Genomic DNA, 27,148 nt, shown 5'->3' with positions numbered 1-27,148 from the left:
ATTGCCAGGATCATCTTGTTCATTCATTTTCATTTTGGCAGTTTCATGACCTGCACCAGAGCACCTTCCCCGTCCTCCAGGGCAGGCCATGCCAGCACTGGCATCAGCACTGTCAGACATGGTGGGGGGCAGCCTGATGAGAATGGGTTCACTGTGCTGGTGCCATTAGCACTCTGGAGTCAGGGACTCCAGCAAGTCCCATGCCCCCATGCATACCAACAAGTTTTCAGGTCAGTAAATAACCACGGGTCCTTGCTTTTGGGTTAACTGCTTGCATTTTGACACACTTTAGAAGCAAACATGCACACGCCTGGAGGTGGCTGCAGCTCCCTGCCATCCTGGGGGCTGTGGTGTGTCCTCCCCCAGCCTTGTCCTACCCGCTCCAAACCTCACAGGAGTCGGGCAAACCAGGAGATGCTGCTTTTTGCCTGGTGATGCATCCACACTAGTATACTTGCTGAGGTCTTTCAGTTGAAGTTCACCCCCAGATCAGTTTTATTGCACTTTTATTTACAGAAAACACAGAAATAAAGCATTGAATGTTTTGGGCTTTTACCAAATGACCCAATCGCTTTTTATCTTCTTTTTTTTCCTTTTAGTGGGTTTTTGGCACAAAGAAATATCACAGGTGTTACCAAACAACCATGTAGGAGCAGCAGACCAACTGCCCAGCCCAATAACAGGACTTAAACAGACAGACATGTCACACTGAGATCAAAAATGAGGAGGTTGTTCCACTTTCAGCTTCCAGTCTAACGTGTTCATTGGGGGCAGGGGGAGTTATTCTGGAGGGGATGACACCATTCATAAATTATATTTATATTTACCTCTTACATTGTAAAAGTAAACAGTGCAAAAGTACAGTACCCCAGATACCCTTCGGTTTGGAAAGCTTGAAGGTTGCTTTATACATTTTGTGTGTTTTGTAAACATTGTTACCCATCCAGAGTTCTAGCTCTTGATTGGAGAGACCCAACTCCTCCTGGCATCCAAAATGTATTGAGGGGCAGCAGTCCCTTCCCCTGGACTCAGCCTTTGAGATTCCCGCTCAAGGTTTAGTGCAAATTTTGGAGAGAAAAAGACAAGAGAGAGAAAGGGGGAAACAAAAGGAAAGAAAATAAAATAAGGCATCAGTTACAAACAGTACGCATCAAAACCAGGCCCGTTGGCGCTGCCTTAGGAGAAGGGCAGGAAGTCTCTCTCCTCCACCAGGCTGATGGAGAGGTTCTTCAGCTCCTCCTCGGAGCCGGCAGTTTTGTAGCCGAGCTGTGCCAGCACCTGTTGGCAGGCGTGCTGGGTGAACGCCACGATCTCGTAGGACAGACGGAAGCGCCACTTCTCCGCTGTCGCCGCTGAGTTGCGCACCGTCCCGTACTTGTGTTTGGAGGAGGACCTGTCTCCTCGGGTGTTGTTCTGTATCCAGCGCTCGACGTTGCTGTCCATGGGGATGCCCAGGAAATCGTAGATCTCCTCAGTCTTTTTCATAGGGTTCCTGGCCAGGTCTTCGTACCGCACCAGCATGTACTTGCCCTTGAGCCATGGTGGCCGGTTGAGGCCAGTGGACACAGAATTCCAGAAGTCCTCACACACTGTGGTGAGCTGGGTCACGTCCAGGTTGTATGGCTTCCTGCCAGTGCCGTCCCAGATCCTCCACAGCCTGTAGGTGTCTCGGAAGGTCTCACTCCGGGATGCCAGGATGCCCCGGGGGTCCCTCACCAGCTGGATGACCTTCAGGTTCAGCCGTGGGTCCTCCACCAGGGCCCGGAGGTCACTGACCTCGGGCACCCGTACGGTTTTGATGGCCACGTGGCCGTGCTCTCTGCAGGACTCAGTGGCCAGCGTCAGGTTCAAGGTCCCGCACTTCTTCACGCAGTCTCCTTCCTCCAAGTGGAGATCCACAGCTCCCAGGGACTCACATACAGGTGGCGAGCACAGGGCCTTGCTGGCTCCCCTGCGGAAGAGGCGGTCGGTGGTGTGGTTGACAGGCTGGGGCTTGATGTAGTTCTCCAGGAAGTAGAGGTCGCAGTCATACAGGCTCCTCAGCAGGTCTCGGCTGGCCCCCAGCATGACCCGCCTGTCTGTTGTACTCTTGCTCTGGGTCAGCTTTGGGATCAGGGTGTACTGGACGTGGTAGAGGGGCTCAAATAAATAGAAGACATCGAAGTGCTGGTTGAACAGCTGCCCGACAAATGAGGAGCCGCTGCGGGTGGTGGCAAGGATGAGAACGTGAGTCTTCCTGGAGAGATTATACGGGAAAGTGGGATTCTCATCGCACAGCCTGTCAGCCACATCAGTGTCCTGGCTCAGGCTGCAGTTCACAGGATTAGGGATGGGGCAGCTGTGGAAGGACTTGGCAGTGAAGGTCCGGATTGCTGTGTACTGGATTGCAATGGATGCCAAGGCTAGGAGGAGTACAGCCTTCCAGGAACATTGCATGGCTGGTCACCTTCATGGATCTTCTTCACAGGTCGTCTTGGTGTCTGCAACCCAACAGAGAATTCACAGATTGAACATGGACTGCCAAGCATCCAACTGATGCAGGTACCAACAAACGCCCTCCTAATGTACGTCCGTCAGTCATAACCATATGAATCCCAGTCACACACGGCAGAGTCCCATTTCAGACAAGAAAAATAACAGGCAGAAGCTGGCAAGTCTGGAGAAACATGTCCTGCCAAGACTTCAGCCCTGTTCCTTCCAGGCTGGGAGTGTACATAAATCTTGTAGCCCATAGCTCACCCCATGCACTGCAACCCAGGCAGGGGATGTTAGAACCTGGAGGTGACACTGTCTGGCTCCATCCAGCTGCTGCAAACTCTCTTCCCCAGCTGCCTTGTGAGTCACTTGTCACTTGGAACCCCAGTGCAGGAGCTGTGGCAGGGAAAGGTCAGGGGATGGTGCTATCTTATCTCCATCCATTCTGTCCAGCTGCCAGGATAAGGCATGGCCCATCCAGGCCAGGAACCTCCTGCCTGGGAGAGTGGCAATGTCTTTCCTGGAGCTGCAGACCTCTTTGCACAGAGGTTCAACAGCCAGCTCGGTCTGTCAGCCTCTGGGGACGAGTGCAGCCAGAGCTGTGCCTTCAGCAATGAGCTCATGGGGCTGGTAAGATCCTGCTCCACTCTGGGATTCAGGGCTCTCCTATCCTGAGCACCAGAGGGGAAAAAAAATACTGCAAAGGAGGAAGCATGCGAAACTGCATATCTTCCATACTCTATTGCCAAGCAGGGAAGTAGCCCTTGGCACCAGGGATGGGTGCAGGGAAGAGTGGGGCTGTAGTTGCAAAGAACAACTTCAGTGGTGCTAGCCTTGCCTTGCTGCTGCCCACACATGAGCAAGACTAGGGGAAACTGAGGAGGACCTTTGGATAGGATGTTTAGGGACCATGACAGGGGGGAGGGAGTACCTGTCATGCCTGCAGAGCTGCCACATTGCTGGGAGGGCGTGTAACTGTGGTGGTGCTTCAGTATTCCCCCTGTTCACTAACGAAATAATGTTCAAGGACTGCCTGCTGCTCTCCAAAGCACAGGCATTTCACATCCATATACTATTGCTCTTGGGGGATCAGTGGGGCTGGGAGACAGAACGTAGAGGACGCATGCCAGAAACTCCAAACAAGCTAAAACACCTGTGTTTGGTGTTATTTTCAAACTTATTTATTTTCAAAGCAATGGTTTTGAAGCTCCCCTGCACCCATTTTCCCTTGCCCATCTTCCTTCCATGTCTCCCCTCTCACAGTGTGGTATTCACCTGTCCATCCACCTCAGGCAAACCAAGGGGACAAGACCCAAGTATCTCTGCTCCTCACCCAGCAGAGCCCACTGTATCGTCACTGCCATTGCTTCCTCTTCTCTGCTCTCTGTGGGTCCCCAGGGAGAACAATGTGCTGGCCCCAAGCTCTTGGTGAGTGCCTGGTCCCTGCTCAGCCCCAGCACCAGGTCACTGTGGGTGGGACTGTCAGAGCCAGTGCTATTGCTCCTTGTATGAGGTCCCTGAGGGAGACCAGTGGGCCAGCGATGGACTTCAGCATGTGAGGGCTGTTCTAACCCAGAGCACATTGAAATCCCTGATGGGCTTGGGACAGTGCAATGTTCCTGGTGTGTGGTCCCTGCAGAGCCCATAGCAGCTGCCACGGTGTGTTGTTCCCATGTCTTCGATATGTTCCACACCCTGGGGAGACCCTGTCACGCAGCAAGTGACACCAGGAGGGCAGCTCAGACCTGCAGGTGAGTAAAAAAGCCTTGCTTTTTTTTTAATTAATATTTTTATTGTTTACTGATTGCCCCAGCTGATTTGTAGAGGCAGGAAGCTTCAGGAACTACCAACTCCAGAGACCTCTCACTAGGAGCAGGGGTTTAGAGCAGGACCCCAGGACAGGGGGGCTGGCACTGCTGTTGCATGCAGCCCCCCACCAGCGCTCCCCGTGTCTATGCACTAAGAGCTGTGCTTTAGACCCACATGATGCTTTGAATACAGGTTGCTTTCACCTGGACTGCTGCCTGCCAAGGATTGTTGCACATGGCTGAAGGATCAAAGTCAGAGATGCTTGGCTATTGCTGCTGCTGGATTGGAGTTACCCACCCTGAAAAGGGGAAACCTGGTCCCAGTGTCCACATGGGATATTCTATCCCTTGGACAGTGTTTTTCCAGGTCTGTTAAGGCAGAACAGGACAGGAGAGTCCCTGCTGGCATCTCCTGGCTCCAGTGTCTTCTGCATGCTGCCTAGGTGGAAGCTGCAGTGGGAATGCTTTCCTGCTCTCTAGTGATAGCCAACCACACTGCATCCTTCACACACAACCTCAACTCCTACTCTTTGCTTCATTGCTGATGGATGCTGGAGCAGATGAGACTCAGATTAGACTGGTTAGAGCAGAAACCTGCTGCTGGCTCCCCAAAAAAAGGCAAACCAGAGACCAGATGCCTTCTTGGTCCCAATTCCCACCAGATCACTCACTGGCTGTGAGCATTTCAGGTTCTCCACCCACACTGACCCGTTCCCCTTGGCAATGTCCCAAGTGGCAGAGGGGAAAAAACGGGGCATTGATTCACCTCCTTCACTGAGCAAGTGCTAAACCACAGCCCAGCTTCAGTCTTTGCTGCCCCTTGACATGTGACCTGCCCATCTGCTGAGCTGCAACCAGGGAGGGGAAGGTTTTGGGAGAAGGTTTCCCTCCCTGATGTCTCATCTGTGGCCTTTAAAGCTAGCCAGAGCATCCTCTCACCTCCCAGCTGGCTCTCCTGCCTCCTCCCATCACTGCCTGTCCCTGAGGGGCTGCAGTTCCTGCTCAGTCCAGCCCTGGGCTCCAGGGACAGTGGCGACTGGCAGCTGGGTGCTCTAGAGGAGCTCCCGAGGCAGCAAAAGCATGTGGCACCTGGGAGCTGCCAGGACAACTGAGGATCACTTTTACTCCCACTGCCCCTTGTTCATCTGTCAGACAGAGCCAGGCTGGTGGGAGCACCTGCCAAGGAGGAGCTGTGCCGGGCTCCTCATGGCTCAGAGTGGGCAGGCTGAGCAGTGGCTGCAGCCGACATGCCCCAGGAGGATGTGTCCTGCACACAGGCACAGCAGGACAGTCACACTCCCATTCCTGACCCGAGGAACCTTGTTCTTAAATTGCCCTGATAGCCAGGGCCAGCAGTTCAGACAGCAGCTCAGAGAGGGCCATGCCCATGTGGAGCTGCATCTGAGAGTCCTGTGTGAGGCATGGATTGTTTTGGCTCCTCAGCCCCAGACCATGGGAGTCATCCAATACACTGGCCTCCTAGATGTTTCTGTGCTAGAAGTGTTCTCAGTCGAAGTCACCCTCTGCTCTGCCTCCAGCTCAGCTCCACCAAAGATGATGAGGAAATGCAGCCCAAGGGTGGGAGCTGAGTTCATGTGTCCCTCCAGGCAGTTGGGACTATGAGATGGAGCATGGGGTGGGGGTACATCACTCACACCTTCCAGCCCCTGGCACTGCTGGTACTGCAAGGGGCTTGCCAGAAGGCACATGGGCTCTTTTGGGACTGTGCTGGGACCACCAGTGCCCCTTTCCCAGCCCTAACCCCCTTGTGGTGGCAGCGTGACAGAGTGCACTCTGCTGCCTTGCCTGCATTTCTGTGCAGCTGCCTGCAGTCGCACTGGGACCAGGCTGTCCGCAAGGGATACACAGCATCCGGCGAGCGGCTCTGAGTGCAGCAGGAGGCCAGCCAGTGCCTGGCACAGGGACAGGAGCATTGTCTGTGAGAAGAGGAAGGTGCTGAGCCTTTCCTCTCCCCTGCCCCACTTCCCGCAGCCTTGATCCTAAAGGAAGGGAAAGGATGGGCGCAGGCAGCGCAACCTCCCCCACCCTGTGCACCTGCCAACAGCAGCGGATGCGTAATCACCTGCCTTCCTCTTCCTCCTCCTCCTCCTCCACTGACTCCAGCACTGCTCTGAGGGAGATGAGCAGGCAAGAAGCCAGCAAGACAGCCCCGGACTGCTGGGGAGATCGGAGGTGATGAATTAAGCTGAATGGCATCTGTGAGTCACCGGTGCAGTGTGGGGAGCAGTAAATGCAGCCGGCCGGCCATCGTGCGGCAGGGACCGAGGGCTCCTGTTCTGGCGTGGTCTTCCTAGGTTTGATGGGAATTACCTGCTTTTGGAGCCATGCAGCCAGGCTGTGGCACTGAAGGCTGCACTGGCAGCTGAGTTCAGGCACTGCCAGGCAGGCTGGAGTCCATGGGGCAGTTGCAGGGGTCAGTACCACTCATAGGTCTCCTCCGCCCCAAAAGCAGCTAGGTGTTATGCAGGGCAGTGCCTCACGGCATTGTGGCACTCTCATCCTCGTAGGGGGCTCCCACAGCATCTCCACATGGGCTGCTACCTTGACTCCTGCCCCAAGCCTTCCCTGCAGGCTCCCTTTCTCCCCGGAGGTGGCTGTGTTCAGTCTACTCAGGGGTGATGGCAGCTTTGGGCAGGAGCCCTTGTAGTTACTGATACTATTACTGCTGTTCTGGAGCCTCTCTCACAGGGCAGTCAAAAAAAACCCTGCTCTTTTTGGTTGCCTTCCAGGCTGTCACCCTCTCTCAACAGCTCCCCAGAAGCTGTACCCTCAGCCTGTCTGGGCTCATCCTGAGCTCCCTTTCCACTGTCAGGGAAACCTCTCCGCTTCCCCATGGAAGGAAGGAAGGGAAAAGGGAGCTGAAGAAGGTGTGAGAGTCTGTGCAACAGAGGTGCCTGCTCCAGCTTTTGTAAAAGCCCTGGCACACTGGAGGAGTGCCTGAGCCTTGCCAGTTCTTCCCGCAGGCCTGCCTGGTGCCAGTCCAGCTACCGGCACCCTCTACCCCCAAAACCGATTCCCGCCAGCAAGGCTGTTTCCATGGAAACGGCAGAGTGACTCAGGACTTTGGGACCAGCTGGAAAACACAACTGTGAGCAGTGATCGCCTGAGAAGCGCCGGGCCGGGGTCTCGCTGCCAGGGAGAGGGGTGGATGACTGCGGGAGTGGGCAGGGCTGCCTGCCCACCTGCCCGCACGCTGGGCACAGGCACAAGGCTGCACAAGGCTGCGAGTTGTAAGGCAAAACCCCTCTCCTGACACAAGTGAGACTGCAGCAGGCTCACCAGGGGACGCATCCCAAAATGTGACTCATGGCAGACAACCCCTCTTCCCCCTTTCCCTTCCCCCACCCAGAGACTCATGCATGCATAGTCACCCAGAGAATTCATAGCACCAACTTCAGCGCCTGCTCAGCCCTGCACCTGCGCCTCTGTCCCCTGCTCAGCATGTAGCACCCCTGCATGCAGTGCCCAGGGCAGTACGGCTTGTTGAGGGCTGCTGGAGGGGACAAGTGGCAGCCAGCACCCTGCAGTGCCTCCCTGCCCAGCCAGCAGCTGCCTCCTGCAGCCCCACTCCTCCCCACCTCACCACCCAGGCACAAAAGTTAAGTCGCAGGTTTGCAAAGCAACTCTCAGCCAGTGACCCACTGGCAAAGGCCCTAGCAGATCTCAGCGTTCTCCCACTGAGCAGAGAGTTTATCCTGTACAACAACGTTGTGGCCACTGAGGCAGGGAAGACAGGCTTCTGGTGGGGTGCAAGCACCCACTTGGTCGCAGTGGCTTAGTCATGCTGTTGGCTCTGCAAAGGCGGCAGATACCAAACACGTCTGTGGGCCACCCAGCCTGGGCACTGGCTGGCTGCACCCCACCACTCCCCAGAGGAAAGAGAGACCACTGAGAAAAAGCAGCGCTGGGCTGTCCCCGATCCCCTGCTTGACTCTGGGCACCACCACAGACACGTGAGCAGGGCTGGTCTCTGGCCCCAAGCCTCCCCCTCAGCAAGCCCCACCAACATGAGATCCTGACGTGGTGGAAATGAATTTTCAGCCTTGCCTCCTCTTCAGCCGTACAGGATTAGAGCTTCCCTACAGTCACAGCTCCAAATGCCAGCCGGGACTTGTGCCCGCCACCTTTGGGTGCCTCACCGTGTGCCAAGCGGAGGGGCTTCGTGCCCCCAGACTCATTCTGCTCTTGCATTCCTCACCTCCTGGAGCACTTGTCTTATGATAAGGCATAGGACTCTTGTGCTCAAAGCCACCCTGGCATGTCCCCTGTTACCCTATCTCTGTTCTTTCCCTCTGCATTTCAGAGGCACCAACAGATCCTTTAACACCAGAAAACTACTGCCCACTTTGACCAGCACTTAAACAGGGAATCAGTCTCTTTCCTACTGGCACACAGCATGCACATTTTCAGTTAATTCATCACTATTAAGCAATGCCAACCTCAGCCAGTCCCAGAGTTTTCTTATCGCAACATCCACCTGTGCCTGTTTATCCCTCATCCGTTGAACTGCATCTGCCTCTTCCCGAGGAGGTGAACGCCTCGGTAAACCAAACACAGGCGGTTTTGTGCTCTCCACCTTCCCCTGAGCCATCCACCAGCCTGCTGGTGTCTGCTCACTCCCAGAGCACTCCCTGGCAGGAGCTGGGAAGGCTCTTTTGGGATGAACGCGCTCATTCACTGCCTCAAAGCACTCTTTTTGTAACATCCCTAACCTACGGCCGCGTCAATAGCCCAAATCTCGAACCGCACAGCTTTCCCGTAGGATTGCTCCATGCCATGGCGTGCTTGCACCCTACTCTGCGAGGTCTCCTCGTCAGCCTGCGCCCTCACGGCAGGTTTGCCAGACCGCCTGGAGCTCTGACAGCAAACGCCGGGGCATTTGCTGCGCCGGCTGGCGCGGCTCCGTGGCCGGGCAGGGCATCCGGCCTCCCTGTGCCACCGGGGACTTACTCATTTGCTCCAGGCGCAGCTCCTGCCCAACAGCAGCCCAAGTTTCGCGGCAGCTCGTTCCCCCGGGGGTCTGGGGCCAGGGCTGCTGTGCCCCCGCCGGTAAGGCAGCCCCGGGCGGCGGCTCCCCCTGGGCGCCCGCAGCCCGGGCCGGGGTCCCGCCGCAGCCAGGCTGGGCACCAGCGGGAAAAGTCCTTCCCGCCGCTGCGGGCGACGTCTCGCTGCCTCGGAAAGTTGGTGGCGCGGAAAGGGTTACGAGAGAGCCCCAGCCCGCCACCCCCGGGCACCCCCGCNGGAACGCCCCGACGGGCTGCCCCCCGCATCCCCGGCCGCGGATCCTGGGGCGGGGGACGCCGAGCCCGGCCCAGCCCGGCCCGGCCCGGGGGCGGCAGCCGGCGGAGCTCAGCGGGCGGCGCTGCGGGGGCTCATCCCTGCCCGCGCTGCCCTGCCCTGCCCTGCCCGCGCGGGCACCCGCCGAGCGGGGCCGCCTCTCCACGCCCTCCGCGCCGCGCCGGCCGAGGGGCGGGCGGCGAGGGGCTGCGCCGCTTCCCTCCCTCCCTCCCTCCTTCCCTCCCTTCCTCCCTCCGCCCGGCAGCGCGCACGGGAGCACGCAGCACAGCGCCAGGCACCGGCATCGGCTCCGGGGAGCCTCCGCGCCGCGCCGCCCGCTCACCCTGCCCGGCCGCCGGGCTCCCCGGCTTTGCCGAGCAGGAAACTCCCCGTTCCTTACTTACCTCCTGAGGCGCCCGGCCGGAGCGGCCAGAGCCCCTCCCGTCGCGGGGGCGGGAGGGGGCCCGGTGAGGCTCCCCCCGTGAGATGTGTCCCCCAGGCTGGGTGCTCATAGGGACAGGGGATCCCTGCGGACCGCCTGCACGCAGGGCAGCGGGTCCCTCACACGCTCCTCTCGCCCCGCTGCTGGGGCACCAGCGGCCCCTCGGGCCCTGCCGGACTTGGTAGTGATGATGGTGCACATTCATCCCCTCGTTTTCCGGTGGCCTTTGCTCATCAAAAACAATATTGTCATGGGGACTGGTTCTCCAGTGCCAGGAATCCTCCCTGTGCTGCCTAAATCAGGGCTCGCCGCCACGGGCAGGGTCCAAAACCATCCTCAGTAGTGCCAGTGCAAAAGTACTGGCAGGTGATGGCACCTTCCCACCATCCATCCCACCTTGGAAGGTGGGATAGGACAGAGGAAAAGAAGCATGGGAATGTGTCAGAGCAGCTGAAGTGGCTGTGCTCTAACAGTCACATTCCTCCTTCTGCTTCTCTTCGACCCCTAGAAACAGGTCAGACATTTACTTTTGGCAACTTTTGAATGTTTCCCTCTTATCTAGCGCTTGCCAACTAAACTGCATTTTTAGCAGTTTAACAACTGCAGCTCTGCTGAAATGGCAGCTGCCAGCAAACGATAGGTTATGATTCTGGAGATGCAACAATGGATATTCATTTTTTATATCCCTGTTTTATTTGGGGCGTGTTTGGAGCTGCCTGGGCACTGGGCACAGCAGTTTTCTTCTTACATCCACGTGAGCAACATCCATCTCCTGAAAAATCTTGAGCTCTGCAAGGGATTTCCAAATCTTTACCTCAGACTCTAGGATTGTGGGATCACAATACCAGCATGTTCAGCAGCCACTCGGAACTACACTTGGCAGAGAGCAGGCTACGAGTAGCAGTGGGGCTCAGGTCTCTGCACTGCACTTTTGTCAAGAGAAGAATAAATCCCTGGGAACACTGGGCTTGCCTTCCACTCTCAGAGACCTGCCAGGCTGCAACAGTGAGTTCAGAGATATGAGATTGCCTTTAAAACTTGGGAAGCACAACAGCAGATTGTCACGTTCGTTGTTTAGCATTTTGGACTTACATTTGCTGTTTTAGGAGTAATCAGATCTTGTGTGTCCAAAAATACTGGTATTTCTCAAGTGTTTTACAATATCCTGACAGCCCTAGCCCTCTTAATCTAATTTTAGAAAACTTTGTAAGGATTTTATATTTATAAACAGTTGGTGCTTAAATATTATTTCCCTCACCATAGCAACAGCTCCCCATTGTAGCATTCGCTATACAGTGCTGTTGCATTGGTGTATCCCTGCTTTGAATGAGAAAGCCCTGAAGCCACTCTCTCTCTTGCTTGTTTTCCTACACCTTGCAAAGGACAAGGACTGAGGCTCCTGCCTGTCTGCCTCTTCCTGGAGCTGGGAGAGAGCCATGCCACCAGCTGCTGCTGGAAACAAGCTGGTGGCCCTGGGGTTTCTGTTGCTGGTGCTTCTCAGGTGATGTGCTGGCTCAGGCCATCCCCTTCCTGCTGACTCATTTGCCATGGTGTAGCCCACCTTGTACCCGTGCAATGGCCCTGAGTGCCACCCCTGTGTGGCTTACAGGCCTTTGACAGCCCCAGGTGCCCATGGCATGCATCTGACCTGTGCTCCCACTTAGCTGGCACCTCCAGCAAGTGGTGGGAGCAACTGTGAGCAGGCATCCAGCTGGCCCACAGCCATGGCTGTGCTCCACTCCCACTGGGGGCCAAGGCAATGGAAGTGCAGGAATGGCAGGATTTCAAGGAGTTTGGCCAAAGGGGGCATAAACCAATCCAGGGACCAGTGCCAGGAAGAAATCAAGGGCCTCACAGTAAGAATACAAGACCTAGGTGCTTCCCAGTCTTTCCAAGGAATCAGGGTTTGCTCCTCTCTTTACACATCACTGATACTGCTCTAAAGTCCATTTGCAGAAATCCAGGGTGTCCCACAATTGGAACAGTCCCAGAGATACTTGAACTCATACCCATAGGTTTTGTAGAGCCTGTCTCCTACAAAAGAAAGCAATTTGAGAGAATGGTGGGGGGAAAAAAAAGAATAATAAAACCAGGGTTGAAGGAGAAACAGATGCTTCTGATTATTTCAGCTGGGCATGATCATGTTTTCTGATGCTGCCCTGGTATTTTAAGTGTTAATCTAGAGAGATGCTGTTTGTTAGTACATATTACGGCTCTCTATCTCTGACTGTCGAGTATTAAAATATTAATTAGGCTCTGTGGTGTGTGTTTGTGGTCAGTTTGTTTTCAGAGGCAAGGACTACTGTGGCTGTATCTCACCCTCATCAAGAAAATTTGGTTCTGTTCAAAAGGCATCATTTTTCCCCTGTGCAGCTGCAGGCAGGAGAGCAGAGAGTCTGCTGGTGACTTGGTGAGTCAAGTGAACTCACCTTGTAAATTTTCATCTGAGCCAAAATACAATTTGATAATGTCCAATTTCCATGCTTTTCAGCAACAGATTTCTGCAAAGGGTTTGTATTTTCTTCTCTAAACATCCTACCTTAACAACATGTTTGGGAATATACGTAATAAAATATCAACGTGGCTGTTAAGGTGATATGAAGGTTACTGTTCTAATCACTCCAAATGCAGTCAGGAGCAAAGTTATGATTCTGTCAGTAACCTGGCCACGTTACATACCCCGTATATCCTGCAAAACGTCGGTAACATAAAGAGCAATTCATTAGGGCATGGAAATTTAAAGGCAAACTAATAGAAAACATTATTTGTGCGCTTAAGCACGGCATTTTGCAAGTCTGTGTCAGATGGCAGTGTAGTGTTTGTAAGCCCACCTGCGTGTACGTGTTTTTTCTGCCGGAGGAGGGGAGGCTGTCCCTGGGCTGCAGTGCCGGCACCGCTCCGGCAGCGATGCGGGAACCCTCCCGCCTGGATCAGGCTTCCCATGCTGGAAGGAAGCGCCTCTCCGGAAGGGCCGAGAAGGTAAAAACTTTGCTGCCGTCCCCGGAGGATGGGGAGGTGTGTCTCCCAGGGAGAGCCGCTGTTGGCTCGCTGGCGGCCGCTCGGCAGAGCGCTGCGGCGGGCTGGGAGGGAGGGCTGCGAGCAGCGGGGCTGCCGCCGCCTGCTCCCCGCCCTGGGGCTGCCTTTGAAGGGCTGGAGGGTGCAAGCCTCCCGCCGAGGAGCTTCCAAAGTCTGCCAGAGCCCCGTGGGGTTACCGAAATCGTTCCCAAGCCCCGCAGGAGCGCCAGCCGAGATTTCTCGCAGAGTGATTTTTTGATACCTTGCTCTTAAGGGACAAAGAATGGAATATTTTGGGGGCGCCTGACTTTCAGAAAATGTTCTTTCTCACTGGTCTTCGTGTAGAAGCTTTAACAAAATACTTGACACTTATCATGCTTCTGTAGTTCAGAAGGGGAGATAAACAGCTCATGCTACAATCCCTTCTCTTGAGTAGCTTATAAATTCTGTGTGTGCAGGAGTGGCAATGTCCCAAGGATGTATTTATTTACCCCTGCCTTTCACTCCCCTTTCCTTTTTGGTTTGCCCTCCCAAGAGCTACAAGGAGTCAATATAACACATAAGGTAAAGGAAATGGATGAGGACAAAAGTAACTGCCTCAATGTTATGCAGTCACTTTGACATACTCAGAATCGTAGCTACAGATCAGTTTTAAATTGCTGGGCAGGCGTGGTGGGAGAGATTCTCCTCCTCCATACAAAAATAAACTCAATTAACCACCCATTTGTAAAATCCCAGATTTTTGGTGCCAAATAGTCATTGAGGCTGCTCAGCGCTGCCCCATGGGTGACAGGCTACAGCCTTGTACCCAGTAATTCCTGCACCAGAGCTGTCAGCATGGGCACACCTTTGTCTCAGGAGAGATGCCTTTGCTGCTGTGAGTGAGTTGTTCCAGAGCTTGATGTGCCTGATGGTGAAACATTCCCCTTATTTCTAGGCGCAGACTTGCGTTTTGGCTTCCAGCCACTGGATCACATTATGCCTTTGCCTATTAGATTAAAGAGCTCTCTACTATCTGAACTATTTATCCTGTGTAGGTATTAATAGATCATGATCAAGGCACCTCTTAACCTTCTCTCTGAGAAGTTAAATAGACTAAACTTCTTTATCTCTCAAACGGAAGCAGAGTTTTCTGGGCTTTTAATGATTCTTGCTGGTCTCCCCAGCCTGCCTGATGTCTGTTCAAAAGCACACACCCCACAAGCACAGAGAGCCTCTGAGGACTGACCGTGAGAGCAAGCACAGCTAAGGATCCTGCCTTGGCTCAGCATACCCACTTAGCACACCGTGACCCAGAGCAGCCTGGGCTGCTCATCCCCCTAGCATCCCATCTGACTCCTGAGAAACCTCCCAGGAAAAGGTCAGACCTTATAGGCTCCTGGGGTCTGCCTTACTCCTAGCACAGAAAATAACATAAATGGGACACAGTGCAGCTCTCCCCCAGCTTTGCTCCACCCCCAGGCCTGTTCCCACCTCCCTTGAGGTGAGGTCAAGGGGAAAATCATCTACTGATGGAGACCCCAAGCCAGTACCAAAAGCCATATTGGACTTACACATATCTTTGTATTTTTTGTTTTCTTCTCTTTAAAGGTGTACTTCAGCCTTCATGGTGTTAAATATGCCCCATAAATCATGCTGTATCCAAGTCAACACTTTTACTCAGCCTGTATCTTTTGTAGTCCCATTTCCTTGGGAGTTAGAAATACAGTAGTAACTTTAACACTCCTTCTGGTGTTTTTAATAAAAATCATTCACATATTATGAATCTGCAGAGGGGTTGGGTGTGAATTTACTAAGACACTCCATATTTCACTGGACTGAAAAAGGAGGATTCATGAAAGTGTCAGTGAAGACTGGAGATTGAAAGCCTGGTTAAAGAGCAGTTTGTCTTTTTGACAACCTCACCTCTTCCTAACCAGTCCTGGGCTGCTGCCTCCCTGCCAGCCCCACAGAGCCTTCCCAGCTGCCTCACACAGGTAGAAAAACCCTCAGAAACCATCTCTCAGTAATCCTTAGTGGCATCAGGTACACGGGTTGCTTTGATCCCAGAACCAATGACAGAGCTGTCAAAGCCAGCCACGAGTGCTGCCCTCATGCCATGCCAGGGTAAGGTGCTCCACGTTCACACACTCACATGTCCTGAAAATTCCTGTCAGGGATTGAAGAGTGGGGGTCATTCAATCATGGTACAAAACAGCAAGGTCTTACAGAGGGGAAGGTGACTTTATTATACAAAATCTCTAATGTGTTTCCCCATTCACATTCTCTTATGTACAAACACCAAGACGTGTGTCCCCAAGGTTTCTCCAGGATCTCTGTGACCCAGAGGACAGGGGATGCTGTTGCTGGGTCCTCCCTGTGATTCCTGCATTCCTCTTGCTAAGAAAATCCTGAACGAGATTTTAGGACCGATATTGTCTGTCAGTTCACAGTTGTCTTTTGCAACTATGTTCCTACTGGGTTCTCAGGAAGTAATAACATGCTGCTGTCTTCTGCTAACACAGCGTTTGTCCTGAGGCTTATCAGAGCTTGGTGCTCTGCTTCACTAACTGGAAATGCATCCTTGCTTATGAATACAGCCCTTCTTTTAGCCCCCATTCTGCTTTTCCCCCAGTTCATACACACGAGCTTGCATTTGTCTAGCATCCATACCAGCCTTAGTATTTCCACTAAAAGACTCTGCAAGGACTAAGGCAGGGAACAGCCTGCCACCTGCTAGGCCAGGATGCTGTGTCCTGTGCGCAGGGGGAAATGAGAGCCCCTCCTTGCAAACTGCCAAGGCCGGGATGCTGGCCTGAGAGGAAGGTTTAGGCTTTGCTGGATCTTAGAGCAGGTCTGTCTCAGTACTCAGGCATTTGGGGTCAGATTGTTTTCCCATTTTGGAAAAAAAGTATGCAAGGTCTTAGACTGTATGTGGTGCTGTTTGTTACTCACAATGCTTTGGGGGTTTTTTAGTTGCTGTGAGGTTGATATGACCATGGCTACCACATTTGATAGGGATCCCCACAGAGCAGAGGCATCTTGAGAGGAACTGGCCAGTCCCCAGGGAAGGTGTGGAGGCTGCTGCATCCTGTCTGTAGCACTTGAGACTAGAGAAGAGTCTGACTGGAAGGCTATAGTTCTGTCCTGAGATAGTTTTGCCTCTATTCCAGCTCAGGAATTGCACTGGTGAGAGCATGTCTGCCATAAGGGGTCAGGATGCTTGCCCAGGAAGGGCTGCTGGCCTGGCCATGCAGCAGCAGGAGGTGATGTGACCCACTGTGCCCCCAGCCCTGACCCCAAGAGGTAAGCACTGTCTCTGGCAGAGTGCCCAGGGCAGTGGTACTCGAGCATCCCAGAGCTGTGTCTCTGCTAGAGAGCCGGGTGTGACCCACCCCACCAGCATGCACAGCATCTGCTCCGCCTCCCCAGTCTTTTCATATGGTTGTCACACTTCTGCAGAACCTTAAATTAGCTTGGCATCAGTGGAGTCTCTCATTTCATCCTAAACTGCCTGAAGTTCACAAAGCCTCTGCGGGAGCCTGCATATAACTGGGATGCATATGAGTCGGTGACATTGCTACTGCAAGGCTAGCCCAAGCTGCTGCCTGTCTCTCTAAGGACAGATGGGTCCCCAAGGAGACCCTGCCTCCTTCAGCTGCTGCTCAGAGGGTGCAGAAGGCTGTGCTCTGAATCCCTATGCAGTGTTGGGTACCAGCCCCATGCCCCCTCCCCAAAACACCATAGCATCCACGAACCTGAAAGTCATCCTCACTGGCAGCCTTGCTAAGTGTGCAGGGCTGCCCTGGGAGGGAAGGGGATGAACCTGCTTTCCACTGAGTCTGTGCTGGCAACGGTGGGGAGCTGCTGCTTCACCCTGTCCTGAAACCCCAATCCCTGAAACACTGCCCACGTGTCCTGGCACAGGACCTGCCTCCAGGGCTCGGAGAGAAAATGCTGTTTAACATCTGACAGGTCATGCAGCCAGGTCACTGTGGAAGCAATTTTTCCTTTGGCACACCTCTCATGAGAGTAAGGTGGCAGAGGCTGGGGGGCTGTGTCTCTGGCACCCTGCCACCCCTTGCAAGGTACGTCCCAGCCTGGCCTCCCTTGGCTGCAGGTGCCGGAAGCCTTGGGGCCAGCTTCCCCAAGCAGGCATCCTTCCTTCCTCTGATTTGTGCATGTACTGGTGGCTGCAGGAGCTCCAAGGGCCAGGGAGAGCTGGCGTGCTGCCACTGCTCCCTCCCCAGCCAGGCTGGACCCACCCAGCCGTGTCCCAAGGAGAGCGGGAGCACAGAGTGGGGAGAGCCCATCAGCTGCCTGAGGAGCACTGGAGTGCTGGTGCCTTGCTTAGCAGCGCTGCAGCTTCACATGGAGGGCTGGGGACGGGCAACACAGTCATGTCTGGGGAGCTCAGAGAGACCTGATGCTGTGCCAGGGTGGTGGGACGGGCAGAGCCGGGGCTGCTCTCGTTCGGGAGCTGCAGAAGCGCACGCCAGGCGCCTCATGCTGTGGCAGCCCCTGGCCGCGGGCAGCGTTACGGGCCGGCCGGCTCCAGGAGCTCTGTGAGAGCTGTGATGGATGGCAGGGCAAGTCCTGAGAGCTCTGGCACCCACCCCTCAATGCCGCCCGTGTCCCTGCTCCGCCCCTGCCCACAAGGAGCCCTTTCAGGGAGCCGCAGCGGCCCTGGCTGCGAGCGGGGCTCCAGGGGCCAGCGGGCTGCAGGCCTGGTGTCAGTTCTCTCCATTCCTGGTTCCTGGCAGTGCAGGCTGCTTGATAATTGGGCTTCCCCTGCAAGCCAGGCTGGGGAAGAGGGTGGAAGGTCAGGGCTTTGGTCAAGATGCCAATAGGGAGTTCTAGATGGTCCCGTGGGACCATGAAGGCCACGTGGGAGCTTAGGTTGGGCACCTGGCAGCCAAAGAGGCCACAGCACCACGGCATGGGGCACAGGCTGGCTGGGGTCCACAGGAGTTTCCACTTCAGACTTGTGTACCTGTGGCTACTGCTGTCTGTGTCTGAGCATCAAAATCCTGGATTAGCTCTGTTACAAATTCAGGAGTTCACCAAGTTCACCCAGCTCCCTCAGACCTCCTGCTGCTTCCTGCTTCCCCTGCCCTCGCTCAGGGCTTGCCCTTGCTTTGGGCTGTGCTGGAGGGGGGACAGGGAAGCAGCCTTTTCCCCCACAGGACACCTCTTCTGCTGAGCCTGCATCTTGGTGCTGCTTGTCCTCCAGGCATAACTCTGGAACCAATTCCCAGGCTGCTGACCCAGCACAGTGACAGGAGCAGGCAAGGACACTGTCTAGGACAGGCACACTGCCTGGTGCCCCAGAGGAGGGCAAGAAGATGTCTTGGGTTCTCTCAGGCCAAAGCAATGAGCAGAGTCTTTGGGCTGGGACACCTCCACTCTAAACAGGGGCAGCCTGGCTCCTTCAGGAGATGCTCATGGAAAAGGTTCTTGGCTGCAAAAGTGAATGACAGGGTACATTGTGTTTGTGCTCTGTTCTCACAGCAGCCAGCAACACATCTCAGGACTGTCTCAGGACCTGATCCTTCCCTGAGGAAGGATCAGGTTAGATAGCATGCAGTGAAGTCAGAAAGAAGGGTCACACATGGAGCAGAAGGCACCAGCACAGGTCAGCTGAGGCACGGGGCCTTGCTGGCTTTTCTTGCAGGAAATCTCTGCAGAGAGCAGTGCCTTGGACTCCACAGCAGGACTCGTGGAGGCTTGATACTGGAAGTGTGATGTCTTGAGACATTTTGTTGCCCCACATATTTTGAGCTCTTACTTTATCTTTGTCTTCCTCAGTGGCTTCTCCTGCTGTCCCAGGCAGCTGTGAAGCTCCTTGCTTGCACCTTCCATTTTGATTTGGTGGGCCACTTGATTTTTCCACTTGTTCTTTTGTCATGCCTATTTTAGAGCTGTATTGATTTCTCTCTTTACGTGACTTCCACAAAAGCTGCTCTTTGCTCCCAGCTGTGGATGCTGTTTTTTGCCATCCCTTCACTTCCCTTTGAAAACACTCACTTTGCTAACCCCTGCAAGCAAGGAGACACTTAAAACCCCTGAGGATGCATAGATGAAAGGCTTGGGTTTATTCCTCAGTGTAAACAGCAGCTCAGGGTCTGCTGTAGTTTAAACAGCTTCCTCTGAGCTGGCTATGCCTCATCTATGAGCCACCACTATGGAACTGGTCCAGAACTGGCAGCAATTTGATGGAAACCGAGGGGTGATATTTTGGGTTTGATGAAACTGCCCTTTCCCAAGAATTTATTGGATGCCATCTCATTTCATTGTGGCTTTCACCTGCCTGCTGCTATTCCAGGACCAAGGGAACCCTCCTGTGACTTCCTGAGGATGGAATCAGAGACCATCCTGGTGCTTGCAGAGTCAAGGTTTCTTCTGACTTCCTGTAGCCTTTGGAGAGGCAGAGGAGAGCTAAGCAGGGATTTCAGGCACTCACTGGGGATGGACTGTACCCACCGTCTTTGCCAGAGGAAGAGGTGGAACTGGGACAATGCCCTGCTCTGCAAAGGGTCATGCCTGGCTCCCAGGAGAAGGGACAGAACCAGGTGTCTGAGTGGACCTAGGTGGGTTTGTGTATTGCCCAGTCCCCCCTGGAATCCTCCTGGCCCAAGGCAGTAGTCCCCAAGGCCCTGGGAGGACAGGTGAGAGGGCTCATTGCTTTCTCCCGGAGCTGGGGCAGCCTGAGCCAGCTGACAGTGGGGCTGCATCCAACATGCACAGGCACCATCTGCTGCAGCACAATGCCACCTGTCCCTGCTGCCCCCACTGCTGCCCCCTCTCCCCTGCGCTGCCTGCTCCCACCATGCTCCAAGCAGAGCCAACAAGCCAAGCACATTAAAAACTTTATGTAAAGCTAATTTGTCAGCCATAAAAAAGTGGAAAAGGCTTCAGCACATTTTCTGCTCATTTTATTCAGCTCCCCCAGCAGGCAATGTGTGCCTCCCATGTCAGATGAGCCAGCTCTCCCTCAGCACCATGGTGGGAGCCTTGCACTGCCAGGGAGAGAGGGGCTCAGAAAGAGAGGGAGTCAGTACAGGGGAAGGTTGGAAGGGGCCTGTGAAGCAGGGGAACCCTGGAGGAGGGAGCTTCTGGCTGTGAGGGAAGAGCTTCAAAGAATATGCTGCCACCAACCTGAGCAAAGTTTAGCCCCTTGCAGCTTGGGAAAGGTCTGGGACCACCTCTCAAGTTTGTGTCAGCAGGAGCTTAGGGCCACAGGAAAACTCACAGGTACTTCAGGGATTTCAAGTCCTACCTCCTCCTCAAATCAGGATCAGCTATGGGGCCAGACTGAGCTGCTCATGGCATTATCCTGTCAGGCCTTGCAAAACTCCAAGGATGGAGGATGCCATTATATTTGTGGGATTTTCCTCTTTAAATAGTGGCACCAGACCCAGTTTCCAGGACTGTGAAGTGTGTGAGGGACCTGGGCATCCACCTGCCAGGGGAAGGGTAGGGTGAGGCATGAGAAGGGAAAGCTTGATGGTCATGTTTCATTGTCTTGCTAGGGAGCAGGGATGGAAGAATGATTGACCCCTACAGAATGCAGGTTGAATCTGAGAGTAGCATCTGAGGTTGGCCATGTCTTTGGCATGGCTGAGGCAATCAATGGACAGTTTGTGCCTCTAGAGAGCCCCAACAGCATCCTGGGGTACCATGTCCAGCACAGGGTGGCTGCCAGAGGCTTAAACAGACTGGGACAGTTTGTTTAAATACAGGAGAACAGGCTGGAAAGCTGGAATGTAGAGAGCAAAGGAGCCTCATATCTGCTTAAGAGATGGAGCCAGGGTAGCAAATACTCAAGGGAGGAGGAAGAAGAGGGATGAAGATAGAGAGAAAGAAGTGAAAGTGGGTGGGAAGCTGCCTGGTATTCCCAGGTCCAAGGCTGCAGAATGGTCCCTGGGAAAGAAGTGTAAATCTGTCACAGGCTGGACAGAAGTCCTCAGGGAATCAAGCACCAGCCAGAGAGCTGCAGGCTGTGGGGGTTGCCCATGGCACTGCCTCTCCCCAGGCTGCTGGGGGCAGAGTGGCAGCAAGGACAATGTGACATCCCTGGAGGACTCCACTCTCCACGTCACGCTGTGACTCACTGGCACCGTGGAGCTAAGTGGCAGCCAGGGCCCAGTGGCTGAGCAGCAGGAGCTGAGACAGCTGTCCCAGGAGGCAGCTGCTCAGAGAGGGCATGGGTGAGCCTATCCCTTGGGATGTGTCCATGTCAAGTCACCCCAAAAACCATTATCTGAGAGCCAATACTGTCCTTTCCTGCTCTTCCAAACTTGAAGGACCCACAAACAGGAGCCAGCAGGGCCTGACCTCCACTTAGACCTCTGGTCATTGGGTGCTTCTCCAAAATATTGCATTAGGGTCTTTGAAAGCTCTAGATTAGCACTGGCATTTGAATGTTGCCCATTTCACATTAGCATGCACACAGAAGTGCAGCAATTCAATACAAACTATATACTGGTGCGTTCTACTAAATGCATATTAATCCAAAGTGCTTCATGTACTGAGTGTGCAGTGAGGTTTAAATTTGTAGCACCTATTACTACTGCCTCACATTAAACCACATATTTATCTGAATTGGTGTTTTGATGTCTGTAATATACCACCAGAAGCTGTGATTCTTTTTAGCCTTCCAAATTGTTTTCTCCTCTGGTTACCATGTCTGTGATACCAGCTCAGATTGGGTCAAATCCCTGGAACAGCAATGCCCCCATGGAGACATCCCTGCCACAGGAGGTGCTATTGTGGAAATCTCAGAGGTGGAAGCACTGGGATTTCCCTGCTGTCATTTTTCTGCTGGATCAGTCAGGGCAAATGCTGTTGTGTTTCTCTGCCATAGTCATGTGGCAGGACAGCACGTGTTTGCCCACTGCTGCCCCCAGAGCACACGGAGGGGCTAGAACTGCTCTGGGGAGCCTGGCAGGGAGGGAAGGAGGGATGGTGAGTGGGGGCTCAGGAGGGCAGCTGTGGCATATGTAGGAAGGCTGTACCTGGCTCGGTACAACCTCCTGTCGGGAGGGTTTGCAGGGGAGCAGCACAAGGAGTGCAGGCACTGGAATGCAGGGGTGCTGCAGGCAAAAGCCTCTGCATCGTCGGGAGGGTTTGCAAGAGAGCCACAGTGGAGTGCAGGCACTGGAATGCAGGGGTGCTGCAGGCAAAAGCCTCTGCATCGAGGAGTGGAAAAGTCAAAGAATTGGAGAGCAACTCAATAGAAGTGGCATCAGGGAAAAATACCAGAGTAAGGAATAGGCTTCTGCCTCTGAAATTTTATGGTCTTGGGCAAAATCATTCAAGTGCTGGGCAAAAACTGGCCCCGTCCTCTCACATGCCTGTGTCCCTGTCTGTGCCCTGGGCTGCTGGGCACTCCCAGCCTCCCTGGTGCCCTTCCTCAAGAGAGGGCACCGAGCTCCCTCCTGGCAGTGCATAACCCATGCTGCAGCCCTGAGGGGACAGGCTGGGACATGGCAACAAGGATGGGTTGAGCTGTCTATGGTCCACAGTGGTGGTATCAGAACATCCCATCTGCCACAGTTTCCATCTCCAAGGATCACAGGTGGTGCCCACAGTGCCAGGCAGCTCCATGGACTTTGTTGGTCTTTTGAGAGTTTGAGCCAGCAGAGCTCCTGCAGCACAGCCCCAGAGAGCCAAGGTGTGAGCGTGTCTGGGATTCAACAGAGGAACTGCTTGGTCCCAGCTGCCTGCCTTGACCGCTGTCTGGAGAAGTGAAGGATAATGTGCTCAGGCAGTCAGTGATGGATGGCAGGGCAAGTCCTGAGATGAGGAGATGGATTGCACTGCTTGCTGGAGGAGCGGGAGGGAGGCTGAAGGGCAGGGGCAGCGCATTCCCTGGAGCTGGGCAGAGATGCTGATGTGGGAGTTATGGCCCTTCGGTGTTGCAGCAAGGTCCCCGAAGGCTGGAGGTATGGGAGAAAGGCTACAGGAACAATTGGGAGCAGTAGCAGTGCCTGAGGGGCTGCTTAGATCCCACTCCCAGCACTTTCTTGCTGGATGTGTGGAAGACACTGGGGTCAGTCTGTCCCTCAGCACTGAGCTGCTCTAGCTGCAGAGAGCAACATCCTGCCATGGAGGGGTTCTCCTTCCCAGGGCACATAAACACCTCTGGCTTGGAACAAGGGAGGAGAAGGAGAAGGGAGGTGGGGACCTCAAGCACCTTCTCAGGCAAACAGCAGTCACAGCCTGTCCTGGGAGGCCAGGGAGAAGTGGTGCTTGTGCCTATGTGGCATAACTTGGGTTGTGCTAGTGCTTACAGCATGATTGGGGTTTGCTTTTATATTGATGGGCAAAAGAACAAAGGAGTGCTCTTTCTCCAAAGCATCAGGCAGCTCCTAAGCCTGCCTCCAGCAAGTTCTCCATTTCCCAACAAACCAGACAGTGTTTTTTGGGTGGAAAGGGATACAGCGAGTCCATTACTGTCCACAGGGCACCTGCTGCTTCTGTCATTTCTAACCAGCTCTGTGAGAGGAGTGAGTGGGAGTTACTCATTTCTGCAGTAATCTGTTTCCCAACAGCATCAACAAATGCAGGCTGTATCCCGGAAAATGGCAGGGGAAAAAATCAATGTGTCCTTCTGGCTAAGGGCAGTGCTTTTTCTCCAAGCAAATCCCTGCTCAGATATGGATTATTTCCCACAACACAGGGGGACACCCAAAATGTGCCCAAACCCACACAAGAGTAAATTGCTATCCTATCTTCCCCTCTCTTATTTAACTGGGAGGGAGGAAAGCCATGTGCTGGCATCCAGAGTTTCAAGTATCATCCTCTGATGGATAGTCACAACTGAGATTCTGGTCCAGCAAAGTGGGGAGAGGCAGCCCCTGGGGGCCACTGTGACCAGTGCACTCTTGGGTTAAACGTGAACCCACCTGAGAGGGAAAGTGGGTCAGGGCAGTTTCCCTCAGCTCACTATCAGGTTAATTTGATTGCTCGTTTAGTCGGAGCACAAGGAAATCGTGGGCTCTGACTCCCACCCTTCCCTTTGATCTGTTTTGGTTGCTGCAGGCACTGCTTTCTGCAAACACTGGATTCAGAGCCCTAAAAAGCTGATGATTGTTTGCAAGACAAGACTCTGGAGCAGGGTGAGATTAATTTGGGGGATGGGCCTGGGAAGAGCCCCTTCCCTCAGCAGGACAGTGGCATGGGTCAAAGCACCAGCTTTTTGCACATGAGCCCTTCTAACCTTGCCTTGCTGCTGGGCTGCAGCAGCAGCTCCCCAGGGCTCACCATCAAGGACACCTGGACATCACTGTCCCCCCTGCAAAGTGCAGTGGTGAGTCCAGGTCTGCCTGGGAAACAGAGACACCATGAAGCTCAGCACGAAAATAACCTGTTCCCATCTCTGCTTCCAGTGGTGAGCATCCAGGGTCATGGGAAGGCTAAGGCCATCCTTCCCTGAGCTGATGGAATGGAATCTCTTTGCTCACCTAGAGCCTGGGAGAAGTTGGACTAAGAGCAGCATGGTGCTGGCAGGTGGCACTGGTGCCTTTGTGATCCCAGAACTGTGTGTTTGACCCATGTGCCACAGCTGCCCTGAACCTGTCTGGCTCCAACGCAGCCATTGTGGCCTGGCAGCGCTTCCCACACTGCAGGATATGGCTGTGCAGGCGCAGGAGCTGCAGGGCTCACCTGCCTGAGCACCAGGCAACGTGGATCCACCTGTCCATCCATGCTGCTGCTGCCAGGGCTGGCTGCACGTGCTTTGGAGGGAGAGAGTGAAGCCATCCGAGTGGTGCTGGTTTATTTTGCAGGCGACGATAATTTTCTGCCTGCTGCACACTCTTTAATTAACCGCTCAGAGGATGTGGGGCGAGAGGCGTAATGAGCACTCCGTTTGCATATCAAAAGGCAGCATCATTAATATCCCTGCTCACCAGAGCTCTCGAAGGCAGGGGGGTCACGGGCAGGGGGGCTGCTGGCCCTGCTCGGTGTGCCAGCGGCTGCTGTGCTGGGGGCCCCGGGCGCGCTGGGCTGGCAGGCAGGGAGCCTCAGCCTCGTGCCCTGCAGGGGCAGCAGAAGGGCTTTGTCAGGCAGGGAGGTAACAGGGCACTTTCTAAGCAAAGGGGGCTCTCGCTGAGGATTTTTGGCAATGTTGCCCAAATCCAGCCACATCCCAGGCTGCTCTGCAGCAGTTCCTTTTCTTGACTCTCCTACCAGGCTGGAGGAGTTGTCCCCAGGCGACCCCTTGCTGGCCAGTTCGAGTGGCCCTGGAAGGCTGCACTGAAGTGGCTGATTGTTCAGATAAAGCTTATCCTGTTACCCAGGCTGTTTGTTGCCATACAGCATTTGCACAGAGAAGTCCCTGTAGATCTCAATTTGGCCATGCTCAGACAGCAGGATTAAATGTTCCTTTGCTTCTGTCTCCTGCATGGAGGAAATCAGCTGCCCGGGTGATGGTTTACTCCTACACATGCACTTGTCTTTCTCCTTAACTCTCTTCTAATTAAATATAAAAATTTCCCAGGGGATAGGGAAGATAGCATGCCAGGGCATCCTTGGCTCTCCCTGCGTGTCTGGACACAGTGTGCTTACTGGGATTCTGTCCTTGCCAGGCTCTTGAGGTTTTTTGTCAGCAAGAGAGTTGTTTTGAACACTCGGGTTAGCCCATGCACTTACCAGCAGGCTGAGCAGGCAGCCCCAGGTGGGACTTGTCTGGCAGGCACTTGGTTTTCTTCTGAAAAGCTGGGGGAAGTCTCTGTAGGCTTTGCAAAGTTCTGGGATGAGGAATGTGATGCCCGGGATTTCTTCTGCTCTGCTCGCACTTTCTCTCAGCTCCTGCTGCTTCCATGGAGCTTGTGTTTGTGTGGATAACCTCACCTAGATAGTCTCAAGGAGACAAGGATTCCCAGCTTCTGGGGGAAGGGGACAAAAGAATTTCTAAGGCTTGATTTTCTCCCTTGATCATCCCTCCTTTTAGACAGGGTGCTGAGAGATACTGTCAGGGGCTGCCTGTAGCTAAGAGCACACAAGCCAAGACACCAAGAGGGAAAAACCCCTGGTGGAGGTGTGGCAAATACCTGGCTCTTTTCCTCCCTATTCAGCTGCACTTGCAAATGCCTTTGGAGGAAATAACCCTATCTGAACAGGAATACATGCATTCCCTCAGCTGAGGAAACCCTTCCTGACTCCCCTGACCCTGCCTGGCTCCCCAGCAGCAGTCTGAGCCCCTCCATGGCCATGGGAAGGACAGGAAAGGCTTTGTGAAATACAGGAGCTCTGGTTCGGTAGCAGAGCGTGTTAGCAAAGGGATTTCTACCCTCCAAGTTCATTATCCATGCTGCCAGTCAACAAAATAAACTGATTTCTGTGCCGTGCCTCAAAAACTTTATATAAAAGCCAACCAAAGATACACTTAAGTTGATCATATTGTAAGGCAAATTTACTACCAGGTTCCTTTAAGCCAGTTAGAGGTAGAACAACACAATGATCAAATTAAGTGCACAATTAGGATTAAATTGATAGGTCTGAATGTTCAAGTGCCAAGTGAACACTGCAGGTAATCACATCAAACGGTGAGGCTGATATTAGAAAGGATGACATGGTATTCATCTTCTGTGTGCTCTGAGAGTCAGAGAAACAGCTGAATCACTTTGAGGTGGGGATTCTGCCAGTGTCATGAGGGCATGGAGGCAGGGAAGGAGCTGCAGGACACGCAGCTCCCTAAGATCAAGCACCTGCTGCTGAGTGAACTCCTGGTAGCAGTTGTCCCCCTTGTTGAAGCCAAAGCCACTCAGGGTAGGGTGGCACAGCGGTGCCATTGGACCTTTTGAGTCTCGGATTTGACTGTTGAAAAGACAACACATAGAAGAATAAAAGTAGGTTTAAATGAGTATTAGTTCAAAGAGCTGATCGTGGCCACCAAACACGTCCTTGAATTGACCGGTCCTTACAATATGTTGTATATGGATATTAAGCACATGAATTTTAATATTTTCATCCTGTCTAATGAGCCAGATATGTGCTTCCTTCCTTATTTGCTGGGATCAGAAAAAAAAGTCCATGTAAACAAACTTTCATCCCAAAAGATCTCACTTCCTTCTCTAAAGGTTTTCTGAACTTTTGGATTTGTTTCATTTCTTCCAGCAATGCT

The 27,148-nt window shown here is 53.8% G+C and overlaps 1 protein-coding gene across 3 annotated transcripts; it reads right to left on the bottom strand.

Annotated features, from left to right (window-relative positions):
- Positions 1-489: 489 nt before the first annotated feature.
- CHST1 (carbohydrate sulfotransferase 1) lies at positions 490-15,025 on the bottom strand. Of its 3 annotated transcripts, none has more exons than XM_041396480.1 (2): positions 14,944-15,025; positions 490-2,480 (listed from the first exon to the last, which is right to left on the bottom strand). In XM_041396480.1, the coding sequence occupies exon 2, from the start codon at positions 2,434-2,436 to the stop codon at positions 1,177-1,179; it is 1,260 nt and encodes a 419-aa protein (XP_041252414.1). In that variant the 5' UTR covers positions 2,437-2,480; positions 14,944-15,025; the 3' UTR covers positions 490-1,176. The 3 variants fall into 3 exon arrangements, with proteins under 3 accessions (XP_041252414.1, XP_041252404.1, XP_041252395.1); XM_041396470.1 differs by lacking the exon at positions 14,944-15,025 and adding an exon at positions 9,986-10,119; XM_041396461.1 differs by lacking the exon at positions 14,944-15,025 and adding an exon at positions 9,543-9,738 and having other exon boundaries at positions 490-2,483.
- Positions 15,026-27,148: the final 12,123 nt, after the last annotated feature.

The sequence above is a fragment of the Onychostruthus taczanowskii genome, unplaced genomic scaffold, assembly GCF_017590055.1.
Source record: "Onychostruthus taczanowskii isolate IOZ18803 unplaced genomic scaffold, ASM1759005v1 scaffold1, whole genome shotgun sequence".
NCBI classification, from domain to species: Eukaryota; Metazoa; Chordata; class Aves; order Passeriformes; family Passeridae; genus Onychostruthus; species Onychostruthus taczanowskii.
The sequence above is the reverse complement of the archived record's forward strand: the minus strand, read 5'-3'. Positions and strand labels throughout refer to the sequence as shown.